This window comes from Zymoseptoria tritici, chromosome 8 (genome assembly GCF_000219625.1).
Source record: "Zymoseptoria tritici IPO323 chromosome 8, whole genome shotgun sequence".
NCBI classification, from domain to species: domain Eukaryota; kingdom Fungi; phylum Ascomycota; class Dothideomycetes; order Mycosphaerellales; family Mycosphaerellaceae; genus Zymoseptoria; species Zymoseptoria tritici.
Window position 1 is genome coordinate 1,968,230 of NC_018211.1, and position 16,439 is coordinate 1,984,668.

The window sequence follows — 16,439 nt, forward strand, 5'->3', positions numbered from 1 at the left end:
TGAACTTTGAACTCGTCTTCGGTGTCAGCGAAAGCTGCCTTTCGGAAGGTTTCGAAGAACTCTTCTGCCTCTTCGCTGTTAACGAAGCCCCCATTCTCTTCGTCTGCTTCCTGTGGAAATTCGCTCCGTGTATACGCAAGGACATCTTTCATAAGATGCCACTCGTATAGCTGTCGAGGAGTGTTTAGAAACACGGTAGACATTGCGTTTAAGCATGCCCTGTCTCGATCGACTACAAAGAGTTCAGGTAACCGGACTTCGTTCTTAACGAGGATCTCTTTCATAGCCTCAAAAGCCCACTAAAAGGCGGCTTCGTCTTCACCGGCCATAATACACAAGCCGAAGGGCAACGTCTTGTTACCTCCGGAAACGCCGCAGAAGTTGAACACTAGTCGTCCTAAATGATAGACCTTGTATGTATTATCCGCAAGAATAACCTCCGGAAAGTGTCGCCAGACTTCGAGGTTTTCGGGGTAAACGAAGAAGAGTTGTTTAAGGCAGCCGTTCGCTGTAACCGAGTACTTATACGCATATCCTTTCGACTGTAACAACTCGAGTGTTGCGTCTGCGATTGTCTTCCCGGAGAGAACGAGAGCCCGGTATTTCTGGCGGATGTTACTTAGATCCTTTCGTTTCGGATACAAGTCTAGAAACTTATCTCGAAGAAGGGCCAGCGATTCGCTTATATTAAGCCTAGCTCGTTTGTGACGAATTACTTCGTCGATTACTTCTTCGGTTCGGTCCCAACGACGGTAACATGCTAGCATACCGGCGGTGCCAGCCTCTATGCTAAACGCTATATAGTTATGGATACGTAGCCGGCCTTCTCGTTGGTAACGAATTGACTATGCTCCGTCTTTGTTCTTCGGATCTTCCGCCTTGTACCAAAGCCGCATAGGACATTTGTGCTTCCGTGTACTAGTCTTCCGACGACGATTGCTCGCGTCGATCTTGCGATAGTTGCGTGTTGTTCCAGCGTGTCCACAGCGGACGTCCTTCCAGCACCCGTTGTTCTTTAATCCGCGTATAACGAGGTCGTATCCGTACTCTCGAGTTTAGACCTTTATAAAGGCCTTTAGTTCCGGTAGAGACGAGAAGACTCGCTCGGGCGGTGGGAGTAGTTCAAACTCCTCAATCTCTTCGTCGCTGCCGAAGAAGTCCTCTTCTTCGTTGTTAACGAGCTCTTTATCGGCGGCGGCGGCGTCGGCGTTAGCATCGGAGTGTATATCGTCGATAAACGGATAGCCGTTAGCATCGAGCTCTTGGGTTGAAGTCTGTTCGGCCATAACGAAGGCTAAGGATCTGCGTGTAGAAGCAGTATATACGCGTATAAAGGTAGTATGTATAGGACGACAACAACAACGCGACAAGAGAGGTAGACATTAACGCGTATTATGCAGTTACACGCTTGTGTATTAGCTCTTCGTTCATAACGAGTATATACAGAGTATATACAGAGGTGACGTGTATGGCTGCCCGCAGATGAGATTCATGGCTGCCCATAGCCTCGCCGAGGGAGAAGAACAGCCAATGTGGAGAGACATTTTAGCTCATTTTCACCATATCTCATAATTAACGAGTAACATGGGATCCACACTCCAACACGATCCTACACCAGGCACATCTGGATCTTTCCACATCCGACCGAACGGTGTGTAGGTAGCAAATGTCCGCAGTGATTCGATTCGCGCCAGCAGCGCGCATCTCTCCTCCTGGGCGCGGCTGACTGCGGCGTCGGGTGATTCGGCTCCAATTGACTCGCGCTGATGATCCGATGAAGAAGCTTCGAAGCGAAGCGAAGGGCACAGGGCACGTCGCGTGGCTGACTGTGGAGAGAGGAGGAAGGAAGTCAATTTCACCTCCACACCGACTATGTATCGTGGCGTTTGGACGCGTATTCGCGGGTGTAACGACAAGCGTTCCCAGTATGTAAATGCTGCCAGAAGTCCACGACACCTTTCACAGCCGCGCTTGATAGAGAGGCAGCTCGCGCGTGGCCTGCATAGACGTGGCCTCGACAGCAGCAGCTCACGCAGAACGCAGCAGGGTGGACCTCGCCCGCATGTGGAGTGCAGTGGAGGTGGAGGCATGCAGAGCTGGGTCTCTCTCTCCTCGATTCTGTCACAGCGCGCCCGCGGGGCTCCAGCATCTCGAACCGGTGTGTATTCGGCCCGTTTGTGGACGACGGGGCGGACGACACCCTCCATGTTCAATTTCGAGTCAAATTCGCCTCGGGAAGTTTTGTACGGCTTCTCTTTCCTTCGCATCTTTCTCTGCCGGATTTCTCAGCTGGATTAGTTCTATTGGATCAATCAGCGTGGCTTGTTGATCAATGAAGAGTTTCTTTGCGCTCGCTGTTGGTGGTGTTTCATCTCGCTTTGTAGTAGACCATCGCCCTCCCTCGAAGTGACTACTGACGACTGACTTTGAATCCACATGACAGCCACAGCACAATCAGCCCTGTTCCCTACATCGCGTCGCCTGCGATGCTGTACTGCTTTCAAAACTCGAACAAGGCACGTCCTTGTAGCGGTAGACAAGAACAGGACATGGTTGCGCCCGCCTTTCACATTGGCCGCCCCGTAATAACCCCAGATCTCACCAACAGTCCTCACATCAATCCGTTGCGTCGCGTGTGCGCTCAAAGTCTCGGGGCAGTAAACACGTTCACATCCATCGTCCTGCCCTCGCGGCCACTAGCCCCATAGTCTACGCCACGCTCCCAAAACCACGCTCCGAATTTCCCGATCAGAGGTCTTCCTCCGACGGGCACCACCGTGCAAGATGGCAGCGAGCGTAAGCCAAGCCACGTGCTCGTCGTAGATCAGAGCTTGTTTTCTTACGACTTCAATCACGTGGCCGGCTCCTGGTCTGCAAATTTTTCATCACACTTTTTGAGTTTTTGCGCGCTCGGACACGCCGCCAGAGAACAACACGCGGGGATGTAATTTCCAATTCTGCGAACAAGGGCGATGATTTAGAGTTGAGCTAGGGTGGAGTGGGCGGGTGGGAAGGTTGTTCTGGAAGAGCGTCTGGAATCGCGGAACCGGGACTTGACGACTTCGATGCGCGCTTCTTTTTTCGGAACACCTGGCTCGATCGCGCGGTCGTGCAGCGAAAGTAAGTATCGAGTGTGTCAGATCGCTTGTATGCTGGTATACCTTCTCATGATGGAAGGATGGTTCAGGTGCTGGGTTACGTGGCGCGTTCGAGATGAGGATGTCGTAAGATCACGAAACCCTTGCGACTTTTTTTCCGGGGCCAGGACAGGGTAAGCCTGGTCGGATGAGGCAATTGACGGCTTCTGGAAAGATGGTAGAAGAAGTGTCGGATCGGGCACGCACGAGCTGATGATGTGATTGCTTTCTGGGGTAAGGAGATGAATCTTGTGAATGCGACCAGAAGCTGGGGTTTGCGGAGTACGAAATGAAACCTGGTTCCCTGTGATCGCGGTGATGTCGCGATCGGTTGAGGACTACCTTACTTCCGACCTTCGCTGCACTTTCTCGGCGAGGTGATGAGCTAGGCATGGAGGTCGCACGTAGCTGCCATCACTGAGCGTGGACGCATTCCTTGTGCTTGAGCCTGCGGACCAAGTCCTTCTCCGCTAGCACGTTGCTGACCAGATGGCAGCACGCGAGCAATGCAAACAGCTCCCCAACTTCCATCCGCTACGGACCCCGAAGCCACGGAACCATCTTCGGCACCGACATCCAGCTCCGACCTAAAGACGATCTAGAGGAGCCTGATAGTCCGCCACGAGGCTATATTTGCTGCTACTATACATCCACTGCAGTCCGCTGCTTCGTTATTAGCTCACAAGTCTTCAACCTTTGTCATCTCCTCCGACGCTACGATGAAGCAGAGAGACAAGTCAAACCGCCACGCCTTCTCCGGATCTGCGCCATGCATCGATTCAGAGTCGAAGGATTTGAGATCTGTGGAGGTGTGAAGGCAGTTTTGGGTGTTCCTCCGAAGAGCGAGTCAGGACCGACGGGATGTCGGACCTCAGAGCCGAGGGAGACGGCTGGACTGACTTTGCCATCTCGAATGGCTCTGATCATAGCATGCTTCCTCTTGTTCTGTCAGTATGCTTCTGAGCTCACCTCGCAGGTATCCTTACCATCTCAAATGCATTACGACGCAGTCCACAGTATCTGCAGTCATCAGAAAGGTCAGCAGTGTGCTGTGAAAACGGCCTTCCATCATACGACCAGCCAGCCGTTGGGCGAGACTGCACGCTTCGCGGTCTGCAATGCTCAGGCGAGTCAAGGTATATTGATGGCGCTATACGGAGTTCGACGTCCATTGCTCCAAGACCGCTGAGTAGGAAGGAACAGGATCCTCACAGTTGATCCATCCACCAACACCAACCCTCTCATCGCCATGACAGCTAGGGGAGCATCTTAATGCACCCGCCATGCATATCGAAGTCCGCCGAATTCGGGGACCTGTTGACAGAAAGTGCAGAGCCGGTCAACGACGTCGATGGATTCTTCCGCATCTTAATCTGTGAACGCCTATACATCTCCATGTGCCGGAGTCGCTCACCGCATAGCTCTAGGAGAAAGAAGGAAAAGGACTCTTGCTGACCGCAGTCCGCAGCGACAGCAAGTCGACGCAAGGTAAGGCATAGCTGGTTCATATCGTTTTCGAATGTCATGTCGCAGCTTCCCTTTTCGTCCCTGTGGGAGGACGCATACGAGACGACATCATCCAGTTCTATCGTTCTCGTTTATTTTCCAACCGCCCGGCGAATTGCATTCTCGCCATTCGTCACGACCGGCCAGCAGCAATGCCCAAGTAGTACAGCGGGTGAACGCATAGGATAGTGGCCACTTCGCAGCGCAGGCGCATCTACCACCTTCTAGGTTGCATACCAAACCCAGCACTGTCCTCCGCAGACCTTGCCGCAACGTTGCCCGGAACAAGTATGAAATCCAACACGGGGCCGTCGAAAATTCAGCTCAAGAAGCGGGCACTAATTCATGCTGTCAATCCGCCGCTTGCATCGGCCGCGATTGGTTCATCTTTGCGTTCACATGCTGCATCGCAAGCTGGAACCCACACGAGCGAAAAACGACTGCGAGTACCGCAGTCTCGAAGGAGTAATGAGGCAGCCATTCCCGCGCGAACGTGCTGGGAGCCTTGCACGAGCTGACACTTCTCCCTCGACCCCGCCGCCACCGCGGGTTGAAAGGTGCAAAGTGAACCTGCTGTGTGAAATCGGGGTTGGGTTTTTGTGATTATGAATGGAATCTGGTGTGTGATGACGGGCGGTAAAAGTCCTGGCGATGCGGGCCATTGCTGAGTTGTATCGCTTCTGCGGTGTAGCGTTGATCGTAAGGGTGATATAACTGTCAGTGGGCATTGTTGGGAAGTCGGAGGCAGCGACGATAGGTGGGAGGGACTTGAGAGGCGGAGATGATGGAGTGAGTGTGGTTCTGATGGACGCCGAGCGGGTATATGACCCGTTGTCGGGTTGCACCTGATCCTTGTGGCGAGCGGAGGGAATACATCTTTGCCACGAATTGAGACCTCGGCGGTGATGGCGTGTGGAATGGAGTGTTGTCGAGCCGGTAGCAGCGGATGTACATCAATGAAAGTCCGAAGAGGCTTTAACTCGTTTGCTTGAGATTTTCCTGCGCTTGAAGGGATGGCTCCGATCGACTGTTGATTGAGTCCTGTGGCCGGAGAGTTTGGGTGGAGGATAAGATTTGTGGGCCAGCTTTCTGGAGCAGTCGAGTCTGCCCGACGCAGCAGCGGAAAAGTCCAGTCGCTTCCGAGAAGTCGCAGCATTGATCTTCGATTTTTCGCACCCCTTCAATCATTACCACCACTCAGCCTCACCGCCCTCTCCCTCTTCCTCTCCCGCCTCTCTTCCCACCCCTCCCTCCACCCCTGCCTTCAATACTCCTCACATCCCCCTCACTTAACCTCAACGTCCCGCCTCTCATCCTCCCCACCCCCGGTGCTCCTAGTCCCCTCTCCCTCCTCACATCCTTCCCCTTCCCGACCTTCTTCTCCCTCTCCAGCACAACCCCATTCTCCCTCGCCTCCTTCCTCCTCCCCACCTCCCTCTCCGCCCCTTTCTTGACGATCCCTTTGCGGTGAGCGAGAGGCATGTTCGTTTGTTTCAGGAGTGAAGTTTTCGCGCCGAGAGTCTGCAAGCGTTGGTCGAGGGCGAGGAGGCGGGATGCGCCGGTTGGTTGGGTGGTGGTGGCGGATGGTGTGAGGAGGTGGGACTCCGAGAGAAGGCGTTGGAGTGCGAGGTCGTTTTTGAGATTGGCTGCTTCGAGAGAGGACTCTTCGTCTTCTTTGGCTGTTGTGGTCTTGGAGGATTTGAGTGGGGTTTGTTTTTGGGTGGAGTCGAGGGTTGGTGGTTTCGAGGACTGGAGGGATGAATTAGCATGGGATTTTCTCTTCAAAATGTTTTGCCACTTGATTGATACCATAAATGCTTTCTTTCCCGGATCTGCGCTATCTCCTCCTCTCGTAAACTCAGGAAGGACGTGCTGTACGATTTCGACCTCCTCGTCGCCGTCCTCGATCCCGCTCCAGTCAGACCCGGATAAGTCCTCATCGTCCAGATCACTGCCGGCATCATCCTCGCTTTCATCCTCCTCAGACTCGTCTTCAATTTCACTGGATTTATTCTTCTCTTTCATCGGCAACGGTTTGAACTTCGCCTCGAAAGCTTTTTGAAAAAGTGCTCTCGCCGACTCGCCATCGGACGAGGCATCACTTTCTTTTCTTCGCTTGTTAGGTGCAGCTTTCTGCGCTTCTGATTTTGGTTTTGACGCTGACTCTGATACGACCACACGCTTTCGTTTTCCTAGGAGGATTGCCATGTTCTTTTGTTTGGTTGTGATATATGTAAATGTTCGTGCACATCGCAAAATCTCGAAACGAGGTCGAGGATCGACGGGCTCGTCCGTCTCTAGTGCAAAACTCTAAGATCCTCTGTTCCTCCTCCGTCATCTTCAACATTTCTCCAATGCCGCCTTCCTCTCTTTCCTTCTCACATACATATCATCTCGTCTCTGCCCACAGTGACTGGAAAAAAATGACCATCTTCCGCCCCTGCATCGACCTCCACGCCGGCGCCGTCAAACAAATCGTCGGCGGTACCTTGACGGACGCAATCTCTTCTTCGACCTCAAGTTCCGCCCAAACATTAAAAACGAATTTCACTTCCGAACATCCAGCGGCTTTCTACGCGGAACTGTATCGCAAACATGGACTGAAGGGTGGACATGTGATTATGTTGGGCAAGGGAAACGACGAGGCGGCGAGGGAGGCGTTGGCGGCGTGGCCCGGAGGGTTGCAAGTGGGAGGTGGAATTGGGGAGGAGAATTGTAGGGAGTGGGTGGATGCTGGGGCGGAGAGGGTAGGTCTTTTCCTCTTTTCTTTTCGTTCTTATTCCGATTGGGTGGGAGGGAGGAATTTGTAGGACTTTTGACTTCTACGAAGCGACTTGCTTTCATTTCAAGGACGTATTGTTGATCCTTTTCTCCCCGGTAGGTCATCATCACATCTTTCCTCTTTCCCTCGGGCAAATTCTCCCTCGAACGCCTGCAATCCGTCCTCGGCGCTCTAGGCGGCGACAAGGAGAAATTGGTCATAGATCTCAGCTGTCGACGAGTGGGAGATGGGTGGAGAGTAGCGATGGATCGATGGCAGACTATTACCGAGTTCGAGATCAATAAAGGTAGGTCCCCTTTTCCCTCCTCAGTACTGAGACCCCATGTGCTCTGCATTGCTGTATGCTCACTCCATTCCCTCGCTCCTAGAAAACATCTCCCTCCTCGAACCCTACTGCGCAGAATTCCTCATCCACGCCGCCGACGCCGAGGGTCTGCAAGCGGGCATCGACGAGAAGCTCGTCAGCCACCTCGCTTCCATCTGTACCATTCCCGTAACGTACGCGGGAGGAGGGAGGAATTTACAGGATTTGGAGCTGGTGGAGCGTTTGAGTGGTGGGAAGGTGGATTTGACGATTGGGAGTGCGTTGGATATTTTTGGGGGAAAGGGGGTCACGTTTGAGGAGTGTTGTCGTTGGAATGAGGGGAGGAGAGGGTGAATGGGCAGTGAGGATGGGAGCCGTGGCATAGAGTTGAGGTCGCGAAATGGAAGAGCTTGCTGCGGCGAGGCAGTCAGTCATGTTGCACGGCATGCAAGTTCGGACTGACTTCGAATGCGTACCTTAGTGGGGGATGTGTACAGACGCCCCTCAGAAGCATCGTCCAGGTCCCTGGATGCAGTGCTACTGTTTTGCGACGGATCTGCTCCGCCAGTACACGGCAGCGTTGAACGTGGAATCATTTCTGGCATGGCTCTTCATCCTGATCATCAATCCGGGTATTGCTGAGGAGAGGTCGAGCTGCCAATTTAGCCGGGATGCTGCTGGCCTGGAACTCGGTCAGCGTTTGAGGAATCGACGATAAGACTCCAGATTTGTTCAGTGACGGAAATCTGCTGTCGTCAATGTCATCCATCTCAATGTCAGTGTGCCGTGAACAAAACAATCTCCCATCAATGAACCGACTCATTGGATCGTGATGCATTGTTCTAAAAGTCTTGTCTGCTCTCAGCCCTACAGCCAATCCACCCCGCAAACAGCCCAGCGAGTCCAGAATCCAATTTTCCACCTGGATTGTCCAACGCACACAACTCTCCCTCCTTCTTCCACTCTCGCACCACTCCTCTGTCTCCCTTCATCCACAACATCACGAGAGTCCAATTCTCCAGCGGTATTACCTTCGGTCCTCCCTCTCACCGGCAAGAACGAGAATTACAAATTCCGGGCGGGCTTCCAGGTACCTCACGACTGTACCTCTGTACATCCCGTCTGTCAGCAGGTACACGCGGACGAACGGGCCGCTGTCACCTTTGACTCCAGGAGGATCCTCAAACATTGTTCCTCCGCAAAGCCGTTCCCAAGCATCTTCGACGTCAGCGGATACGGGCGGAGTCGCGTGAGACTTTGACACTCTTGTCATCTGCTCCGACTTCCTCACTTTTACGACCCACCCACATTGACTACGATACTGCAACCGATTCAACCAACGAACGACCACGACCGCGACCACAATACATCCCGCAGCGTCGATCTTTCCACGGGCGCGGAACCCACCCGACCAACCAGTCCACCACCACCCATCCGCCTTCCGCCAAAAAAAATGTACAACGTCGACTCCCTCCCCCCCTCCTACTACGAAGAACGCCTTCTCGCCGACCAAGCCGCCCGCCTCGCCAAACAACAAACTCAACAAAAACAACATCTCGCCGACCACACCGCCCGCCTCTCCGCCCACCTCCCGCACTGCACCGCTCAGAAATCTTCCATGCCGTGTCCGCAAAGTCTCACATTCGCACTGTCGCAACAACGACCTTCCATGAGCCGCGTTCCATCCTCATCGGGAGGAGGAGGAGGAGGAGTGTTGGGTGGGATTTTCCAGGGTTTCGTGAAGGTGAGGAAGGAAGAGGGACGGTGGAGTGGAGCGAGTACCTCGGGGACGTGTACACCTACGGCGAAGGAGACGAGTCCGGTGACCACGCCGGGGGTTGGTGGAGGTATGAGGGAGGATGGAAGGATGACGAGGGAGGAATATGACGCGTGGCATCGCGGAAGGAAGAGGGATTGTGAGGTTGGTGCTATGCCGGCGTTCTATCATTGAGTTGTGTGGGTGAGAGAGGCGGAAGGTGAGGAACAAAGAGGGAGGGATATATGATGCTCAGTCATGTGGAAAGAACGGGTGGACAAGACAGGAACGATCTTACAGGCATTGGAAGTAGAGGGTGGGTTTCTTTTTCTCCGAGATGGTGGTGATGGGACATTTTGGCGGGGTTTCCAACGCGGGCGTGCTGGTAATGTTGAGCGAAGGGGTAATACGACCTCGGGAAAGGGTTGCAGAGCAAATCTGCGACTTGACGATTAACATGGCGTTTTGGTAAAACGATCCATCCTGGCAAACTTTTGGGAAAAACGGATATTCAGCAGTGCACGGCGTTTGCTTGCACCCTTTCGATATCAATGACCTTTGTTTTCTTCCAAAACGACCACTGCATCGTTTCGCTTTAAGTCTGTTCCTTCTGGCAGATGCAGAAAAAGATGAATCTAACAACACCGCTTTCCTTCCTCGCGTACTCTCCGTCTTTCGAAAGGGGTAAGTAAGGTGATGCAACCTAAGCTTCACCACGCCATCAAACGGTCACGGGTATGATACAAGCAGTCACAGCATCGCGACCGGACTCCAATGTAGCCATGAATAATTCTTAAAACAAAAGGAAGACTGTCCACGTCTCCTCGTAGATTAACAAGTCACACAGAATCGGTGCAAAAGAAAAAAAGAGTCGAGGCGAGGCGAAGCGAAGCGAAGCAAAAGAAAAAGGACTGAGACTTGCAAAACAAACATATCTCATTCGGCGCCTCTCGATTTCCTTTCCTTTTTCCCCAGCGGCAAACCAAACACAAACTCACAGATGGGCTCCCACAAACGCGCAAACCCATGAAAACAGGCAAACCCGCCTTGAAAAAGTAAGGTACAAACCAAGCAAAAACCACCCCCCCACCGAACGAACACAACCCCACAAAGCGCCAGTGCTTTCGCCTGCATCGTCTATGTCCCATTTGCCCCCAACTCCCGCCTTAAACATCAATTGCTCCTGGACCTGAAACGCCGTATTCTTGGAAAGCAAAAGTAAGTCGGATCTGTCGCTCGAGGGGTGTCGTGTAAGTCCTGCCTCTCTTCTTCTCGTCGTTGTCAACCGTAAGAGAAGGGAGATATGTCGATGGAACGAAGGACCGTCCGGAGAAAAAAGCGACCGTGTATCGTGTCCGTCCAGAAAGAAGAAACACCATTCCCGGACCCTCGAGGCCAATCGCTGCCAACCCGAAGTGTGTGAGAAGGAGGTGGCATCCCACGTCCTCCTCTCTCCCGCTCAACCCATCCCATCATTTTCCTCTCCCGAGAGAAAAAACAACAACCCGCTGTTATTACTCGCCGTCTCTTTCAATCCCTCATTCACATCACCCCACACTTTGAATTCCCCTCCTTCGGCTGTCCCGCCTCCTGTCCCTTTTCAATCTCTCCAATCATGCCCTCGAACGCCTTGCCCACATTCTCATTATACCTCGCACTCGCCTCGACGAATCCACACCCCAGCTCTTCCGCGAGTTTCTTCCCGTCGGCTGTTTGGACTTGTCGCTGTTCGGGGCGGAGATCGGATTTGTTGCCGACGATCATGATGGGGACTGTGTCGGCGCCCTGCAATGAAAAAAGGCAATCAGTATACATGGCGTAACCACCAGAGTTTGAGACATGTCAACTCACCAAATGATTCAAAATCTTATCCCGAATAATCCTCACCATCTCCCAACTCTGCTTGCTCGCCACGCTATACACAATCATATACCCGTGTATCCCAATGAAATGTTTGTTGTTGAGAATGGTGTACTCGTCTTGACCCGCCGTGTCGATGATTTCGACGGCGAAATCCTGGGCGCGGTAGCGGATGACTTTGGAAAAGGTGTTTTCGATCGTCGGGTAGTAGGAGTCGACGAAGTGGCCGTCGACGTATTGCACTGTTAGGGAGGATTTGCCTGAGATGAGAGAGGTGTTAGTGGGGGTTTTGGAGAAGGGGCATGAGGGGAGAGGGAGGTGGTGGTGTTACCGACGGATCTGCTGCCTACGATGGCCATTTTGCGTTGTTTTTGTTGGGGCGGCATGGTGGGTGGTGTTGTGGAGTGAGTTGGATTTGAGGAGGGGTATGGCGGAGGTTACTCGAGGTGGGTGTCGATTCGAGGTCGAGGGTTGTCGAGGTTCTAGCAGCGGACCTGCGTAGAAGAGGTGGAAGGTAGTACGATTGAGGTAGAAGTAAGGTTGGCGGGGCGATCAACAGTCGTGGTAGACAGCTCTCGAAGCAAGCAAGTCAAAGAAAGTCGTCTGTCTCGTGAGAGAGAGAGAGTCTGGCCGATTCGATGCACTTCCCCTCCAGATCCTTGTCTCGATCTTGTGAAGGAGTTTCCCGGGAACAGCCCTGCTCGTATGTGCAGATGCAAAGATATGCAAGACATCAACCCAATGTTGACACCCCCACGACGTGGACAATCTCGAAGGACTGAATCGCCAAAGACGTCAAGACCTGAGTCGCTGACCATCGCAACATCTCCAATTGGCCCTTCTGTCCAACAAAGGAGATTTTCATGGCAGCATCTCGGCAACTCCACCAACATCCCAGTCTGGCTCCCTGATTCCCCGAAAAACAACCTGACAGATTCGGCCGCCTGTTGGCCGATCGAGTCATGTTCTAGAACGATGCGAAATTGGCATCCTTGTCGAGAAGCGTGTCGGCTGCCGGGCGTTACACCCGCGCATCGACTCCCCTCGCGTGGGATGTTTCAAGAAAGAATTCGGAAGCGAATGGTTTGAGGATGCGTTATCGCAATCGCAGGTCAAGGAAGAGGCACTATGATGCTGATGATGATGGCTGAAGATGCAAGGCGTCCTGACAAGGAACCCCTCAAGTCGCCCAGCACTAAAGACCGGATCGCCGGCGCAGATGTGCGTTGAAACGAAGCAGCAATTGATTCCGCTGGTGGAGTCGCCATATCCGACATGGAGGGTAAGACACCGCCCAGCAATGGCTTCCCTTTCTCTCAGCACATCGACCTGAAGGAGACGCGACAGCACCCTCACCATATCCGCGATCACTCGCAGCACGATCAAAAGCATATTGCTTGCTCGCAAGTCGAGCAAGGCTGAGCCATCCTATCGACGTGGGCGTCATGTCGCGTGGGATGGTGATGCATTCGCTCGCGTCCTTGTCTGCGAACGATGGGCATATCGCTGCGTCTCAGCACGCCATCCTATGCCAACGATAAAGACGGGGGCTATGCGGCTAGTTCAACATCTCCGAAGAGTCAGGAAGAACACAGGCGCCCGTCGGCGAACACGCGCTGGACGCTGCGGCATCATTCGATCGACAAGTAGTCCCAGGTCTGCTCATCTACAGTGTGCGAACCACGAGCGCCAACAGGAATATGTGCGATTTCGCCTGGACGGAAGGTTTCGCACTTTTGCCGCGATGACGGCAGCCTTTTCCCTCGTCCTTCTCGAGGCCTATACGCGGAACCGAGCTAATACCTCTGTCAGGAGTGGCTCATCGCTGAAGTGCTCTGCTGAGTGTTGACACGAACGTGCAATAGCGACGTAAACGTACCCGTCCCAGACGCTGAACTGTGAATGAAAGGCATGCTGGCGATTGGCAACAAGAAGAACTTTTGCGAATGACTGTCACAGACCTGAAGGGCCTCCAACCAGCACTGTCCATCGCAGATAAGCAGTCTGGTCAATATTCTCGCCAGCATCAGCAATCTCTATTATCCTCTCCAATCCCCCTTCGAAGAGCGTCTGGTTGCTGTCGACCAGGTCTCCAGCCGCATCGCAAACCGCACAATCAAGTCTGAACGCCAAAAAGCACTCGACCGATGACCACATCCATCATCACCATCAACCCCGTGCTCAATCCTCATCGCTCTCCAACCCCATCTCCACCACTCTCTCACGCCCACCCGTTTCCATCTCCATCTCCACCAGGACCCTTTCACAACCCCCCTCCACCTCATGCCCATCTCACACGCCCCCATTCTACACCTCCTCAACCCCTTCCCCCCTCGGCCCAACCTCCCAAAATCCCCACCCCATCTCCCCATACTCCCCCCCAAACAACCCCACCCCAAACTCTCCCCTCTCACACCACGCCCCAAAAACCTCCCCCTGCACCTCCCTCAACGCCCCCCACCCCTCCACCCACCCCATCCTCTCCCTCTCCTCATCCCTCCACCCCCCTCTCCCCGCACCCCTCATCGCGGTAGTCCTCTCCCCCACCGCCCACGAATTCTCGTACAACCAAGCCAACACCGCGTCCCGATGGATCAGCCAGACGTAATCTTTCTCCAAGTGCGAATTCTGAGCGGCGGAGCAGACGGAGGTGCATTTTTCGGAGAGGAAGTAGGAGAGGAAGTGGTGTCGGTCGGGGGTGGAGAGGCCGGAGAGGCGGGAGTGAAGGTAGGGGAGCCAGTGGGTTGTTATGTAGGATGCGTAGCCGCGGCGGTTGGGTTGGGTGAAGGGGAGGTAGTGGGGTTTGGGGAGGCGTTTGGGGCAGCGGTGGAGGGGGTAGCCGAAGGGTTCGGGTCGAGCGGGTTCGGCGAGGAGGAGGGCTGGGCTGGGTGGTTGAGTGGAGTCATTCGGTGATGAGCTGGGTGGGTTGAAGGAGCCCTCCTCCTCCTCCTCCTCCTCCCCTGGTGGTGAGATTGCAGTGGGTGGTTCAAGGGCCCTCTTCTTTGAAGCCAAGCCGACGTGGCGCAGACTGCGACGTAGGAAGGAGCGGAGGGAGGCAGTGGAGAACTTTCTCTTCTTCTTCGGTCTGGGATTGCTGCTTGCACCGGATCTGGTCGTTCGGGTGGGTGTGGAGGGGGTGTTCGCGTGAACGCGAGCCAGAGGGGGAAAGGAGGTTCTTTCGTTCGGGTCGTCGAGGGTTGGGGATTGTGGAGAGTCTGCCATTTTTGCGGACTCTGGGTGGTACGGTGGTGTTTGTTGAGCGATGACCTTGTTTGTGGTGGCGGGTTGGGTTGCGAGAAGGTAGGGGAACACGAGGAGATGGGGGATGGAGATATACCCCATCCATTGCCATCTTCTTCGGACATGCAGCTGGACGTACCTCTGCCAGAATATTTGGACGTACCTCATCCAGCGTAGTCGGTTCATGGAGTCCAATCGAACGAGCCAGTGGTACGGCCCATGTTGAATCGGAGTATAGACATAGACGTCTGTGCCTGGACTCCTCCCACGAGTACATGGCGAAACTGCAGACCTTGGGTTGATGACCAACCGCCAGCACGCATTTGGTAACATAGAACCATGTCCATGGGTAATAGCTGTATGCATGACGAAGGATTCGAGGAGGAGTAGTAGGCGTGGGCTTGGATTGCCATGTGCTTCGGGAACCAGAGCCGTGGGTAACAAGTGCTAAACCCAGGGGAATGACGAAGTTTAATGGTTCCTGTTCGATGGCTGCGCTGCGAAGCTGGCGGGATTTGGTAGCTTCGACCACCGAGCCGCGCATGCCGCGTCTTTTTGACCGTCGCAGGACTATGGCAAGGGACGACCGGATTAGAACGGATGTGGAGAGAGAGGATGTCTAAACGTGAAAAAGTCGATATTTCTGTGCCGTCGGCAGAAGTGCTCAACCACCTCACATTCGCAGTAGTGAGGTGTTCTGAAGTATCATTGTGATTGACTCAGGATACCAATGCCTCTTTACTCCCTCTCGCATTGCGTGGAACGATGTTGTGCTGAAGTGATGGCTGGGACCAATGCGAAAAAAATGCAGCCCTCGAGGCCGGTCCATCCCGCTCTGAAGCTGACAATCGCCTTTTCACTTCGCACCTGGTATCTTCCATGCCCCCGTCTAATCGTCGTCGCTCGCCGCCATGTCTGCCGAATGCTGAGCCAAATCTCTGTCAATCTTGCACCCGAGTTTCCGTCTCGAAATCGGCTCCGGCGAAGTCGAAGGCTGCACCGAGTCCCGCGCATTCTACCGCGGTCTCTTCGACAATCGTTCCTCGCTGTCATCGTCATGTCCATAACCATGGTATTTTCTTTTCCGCTGCCACATTCCTGGCGTGCCACTGCTCGTCTCGATCCTCATCACGTCTCTACACAGCTCAATCATCAGCAAAATCCGCCTCAGGATCCGCGTCGTCATCATCAATGAACCCTTCGTCTTCCGCCGTGTACTTCTCGCCGGGAGCTAGACCTGCGCGCGCACTCGGATGGGGTTGCGGTTGGCGCATCGAGGAGCTCGGAGGAGCGGGACCGCGGGTGTCGGAGGTATCTTTGGCCACGGCGTCGCAGGCGTCGATCCAGTCTGAGTATACATCGACAGGGACAGAGAGGTCTGGAGGTGAATGTGTCAGTCGGGTATCGAGAGCGAAAGACGGGCACGGACTCACAGTTAACGCTGGTCTGGAAGTTCTGGTTGCATGCTTTGCAGGAGAGGTTGCCGACGCCTTGCTTCTTGTCGATCTTGACGGTCACGGAGGACTCGTTGTTGCAAAAGACGCACTTGAAGGCCACGGCGAGAGCTTCGCGCTGGGATGTGTCAGTGGTGAATGAGGTGGTTTGCGCCGGCGCGTGGGAAGGGAGGAGTGTACCTTCTTCGGGCCTTGAGGCTTGGAGGAGGACTTGCGTTTACCCTGTGATAATCAGCATTGGAAGTCGCGGAGACGTTATATCATTGCGCATACCATGTTTGCTGTATGAGATTGTTGTTGTAAGTGGTGGAAAGTTGTGTCGATGGAATTGGAGGAGGGAAAGTTATGGCAAGAGGTCGAGATGCGCCAGCGTCATTAGCGTCAAATCTTAATTTTGAGC

The 16,439-nt window shown here is 53.9% G+C and overlaps 5 protein-coding genes across 5 annotated transcripts; 2 read left to right on the top strand and 3 right to left on the bottom strand.

Annotated features, from left to right (window-relative positions):
• Window positions 1–5,846: 5,846 nt before the first annotated feature.
• Window positions 5,847–6,851, bottom strand: MYCGRDRAFT_46371 (uncharacterized protein; the record flags this gene model as incomplete). Its single annotated transcript, XM_003850195.1, has 2 exons — window positions 5,847–6,392; window positions 6,453–6,851. The coding sequence occupies 2 exons, from the start codon at window positions 6,849–6,851 to the stop codon at window positions 5,847–5,849; spliced, it is 945 nt and encodes a 314-aa protein (XP_003850243.1).
• Window positions 6,852–7,066: 215 nt separating this feature from the next.
• Window positions 7,067–8,083, top strand: MYCGRDRAFT_46396 (1-(5-phosphoribosyl)-5-[(5-phosphoribosylamino)methylideneamino] imidazole-4-carboxamide isomerase; the record flags this gene model as incomplete). Its single annotated transcript, XM_003850111.1, has 3 exons — window positions 7,067–7,390; window positions 7,525–7,711; window positions 7,794–8,083. The coding sequence occupies 3 exons, from the start codon at window positions 7,067–7,069 to the stop codon at window positions 8,081–8,083; spliced, it is 801 nt and encodes a 266-aa protein (XP_003850159.1).
• Window positions 8,084–9,182: 1,099 nt separating this feature from the next.
• MYCGRDRAFT_95403 (uncharacterized protein) lies at window positions 9,183–9,680 on the top strand (the record flags this gene model as incomplete). Its single annotated transcript, XM_003850112.1, has 1 exon — window positions 9,183–9,680. One exon carries the CDS (start codon window positions 9,183–9,185, stop codon window positions 9,678–9,680), a length of 498 nt encoding a protein of 165 aa, XP_003850160.1.
• Window positions 9,681–10,538: 858 nt separating this feature from the next.
• MYCGRDRAFT_61964 (uncharacterized protein) lies at window positions 10,539–11,805 on the bottom strand (the record flags this gene model as incomplete). Its single annotated transcript, XM_003850194.1, has 3 exons — window positions 10,539–11,270; window positions 11,337–11,605; window positions 11,677–11,805. The coding sequence occupies 3 exons, from the start codon at window positions 11,729–11,731 to the stop codon at window positions 11,028–11,030; spliced, it is 567 nt and encodes a 188-aa protein (XP_003850242.1).
• Window positions 11,806–15,730: 3,925 nt separating this feature from the next.
• Window positions 15,731–16,315, bottom strand: MYCGRDRAFT_95405 (uncharacterized protein; the record flags this gene model as incomplete). Its single annotated transcript, XM_003850193.1, has 4 exons — window positions 15,731–15,963; window positions 16,019–16,157; window positions 16,220–16,261; window positions 16,313–16,315. 4 exons carry the CDS (start codon window positions 16,313–16,315, stop codon window positions 15,731–15,733), a joined length of 417 nt encoding a protein of 138 aa, XP_003850241.1.
• Between the last annotated feature and the right edge of the window lie 124 nt (window positions 16,316–16,439).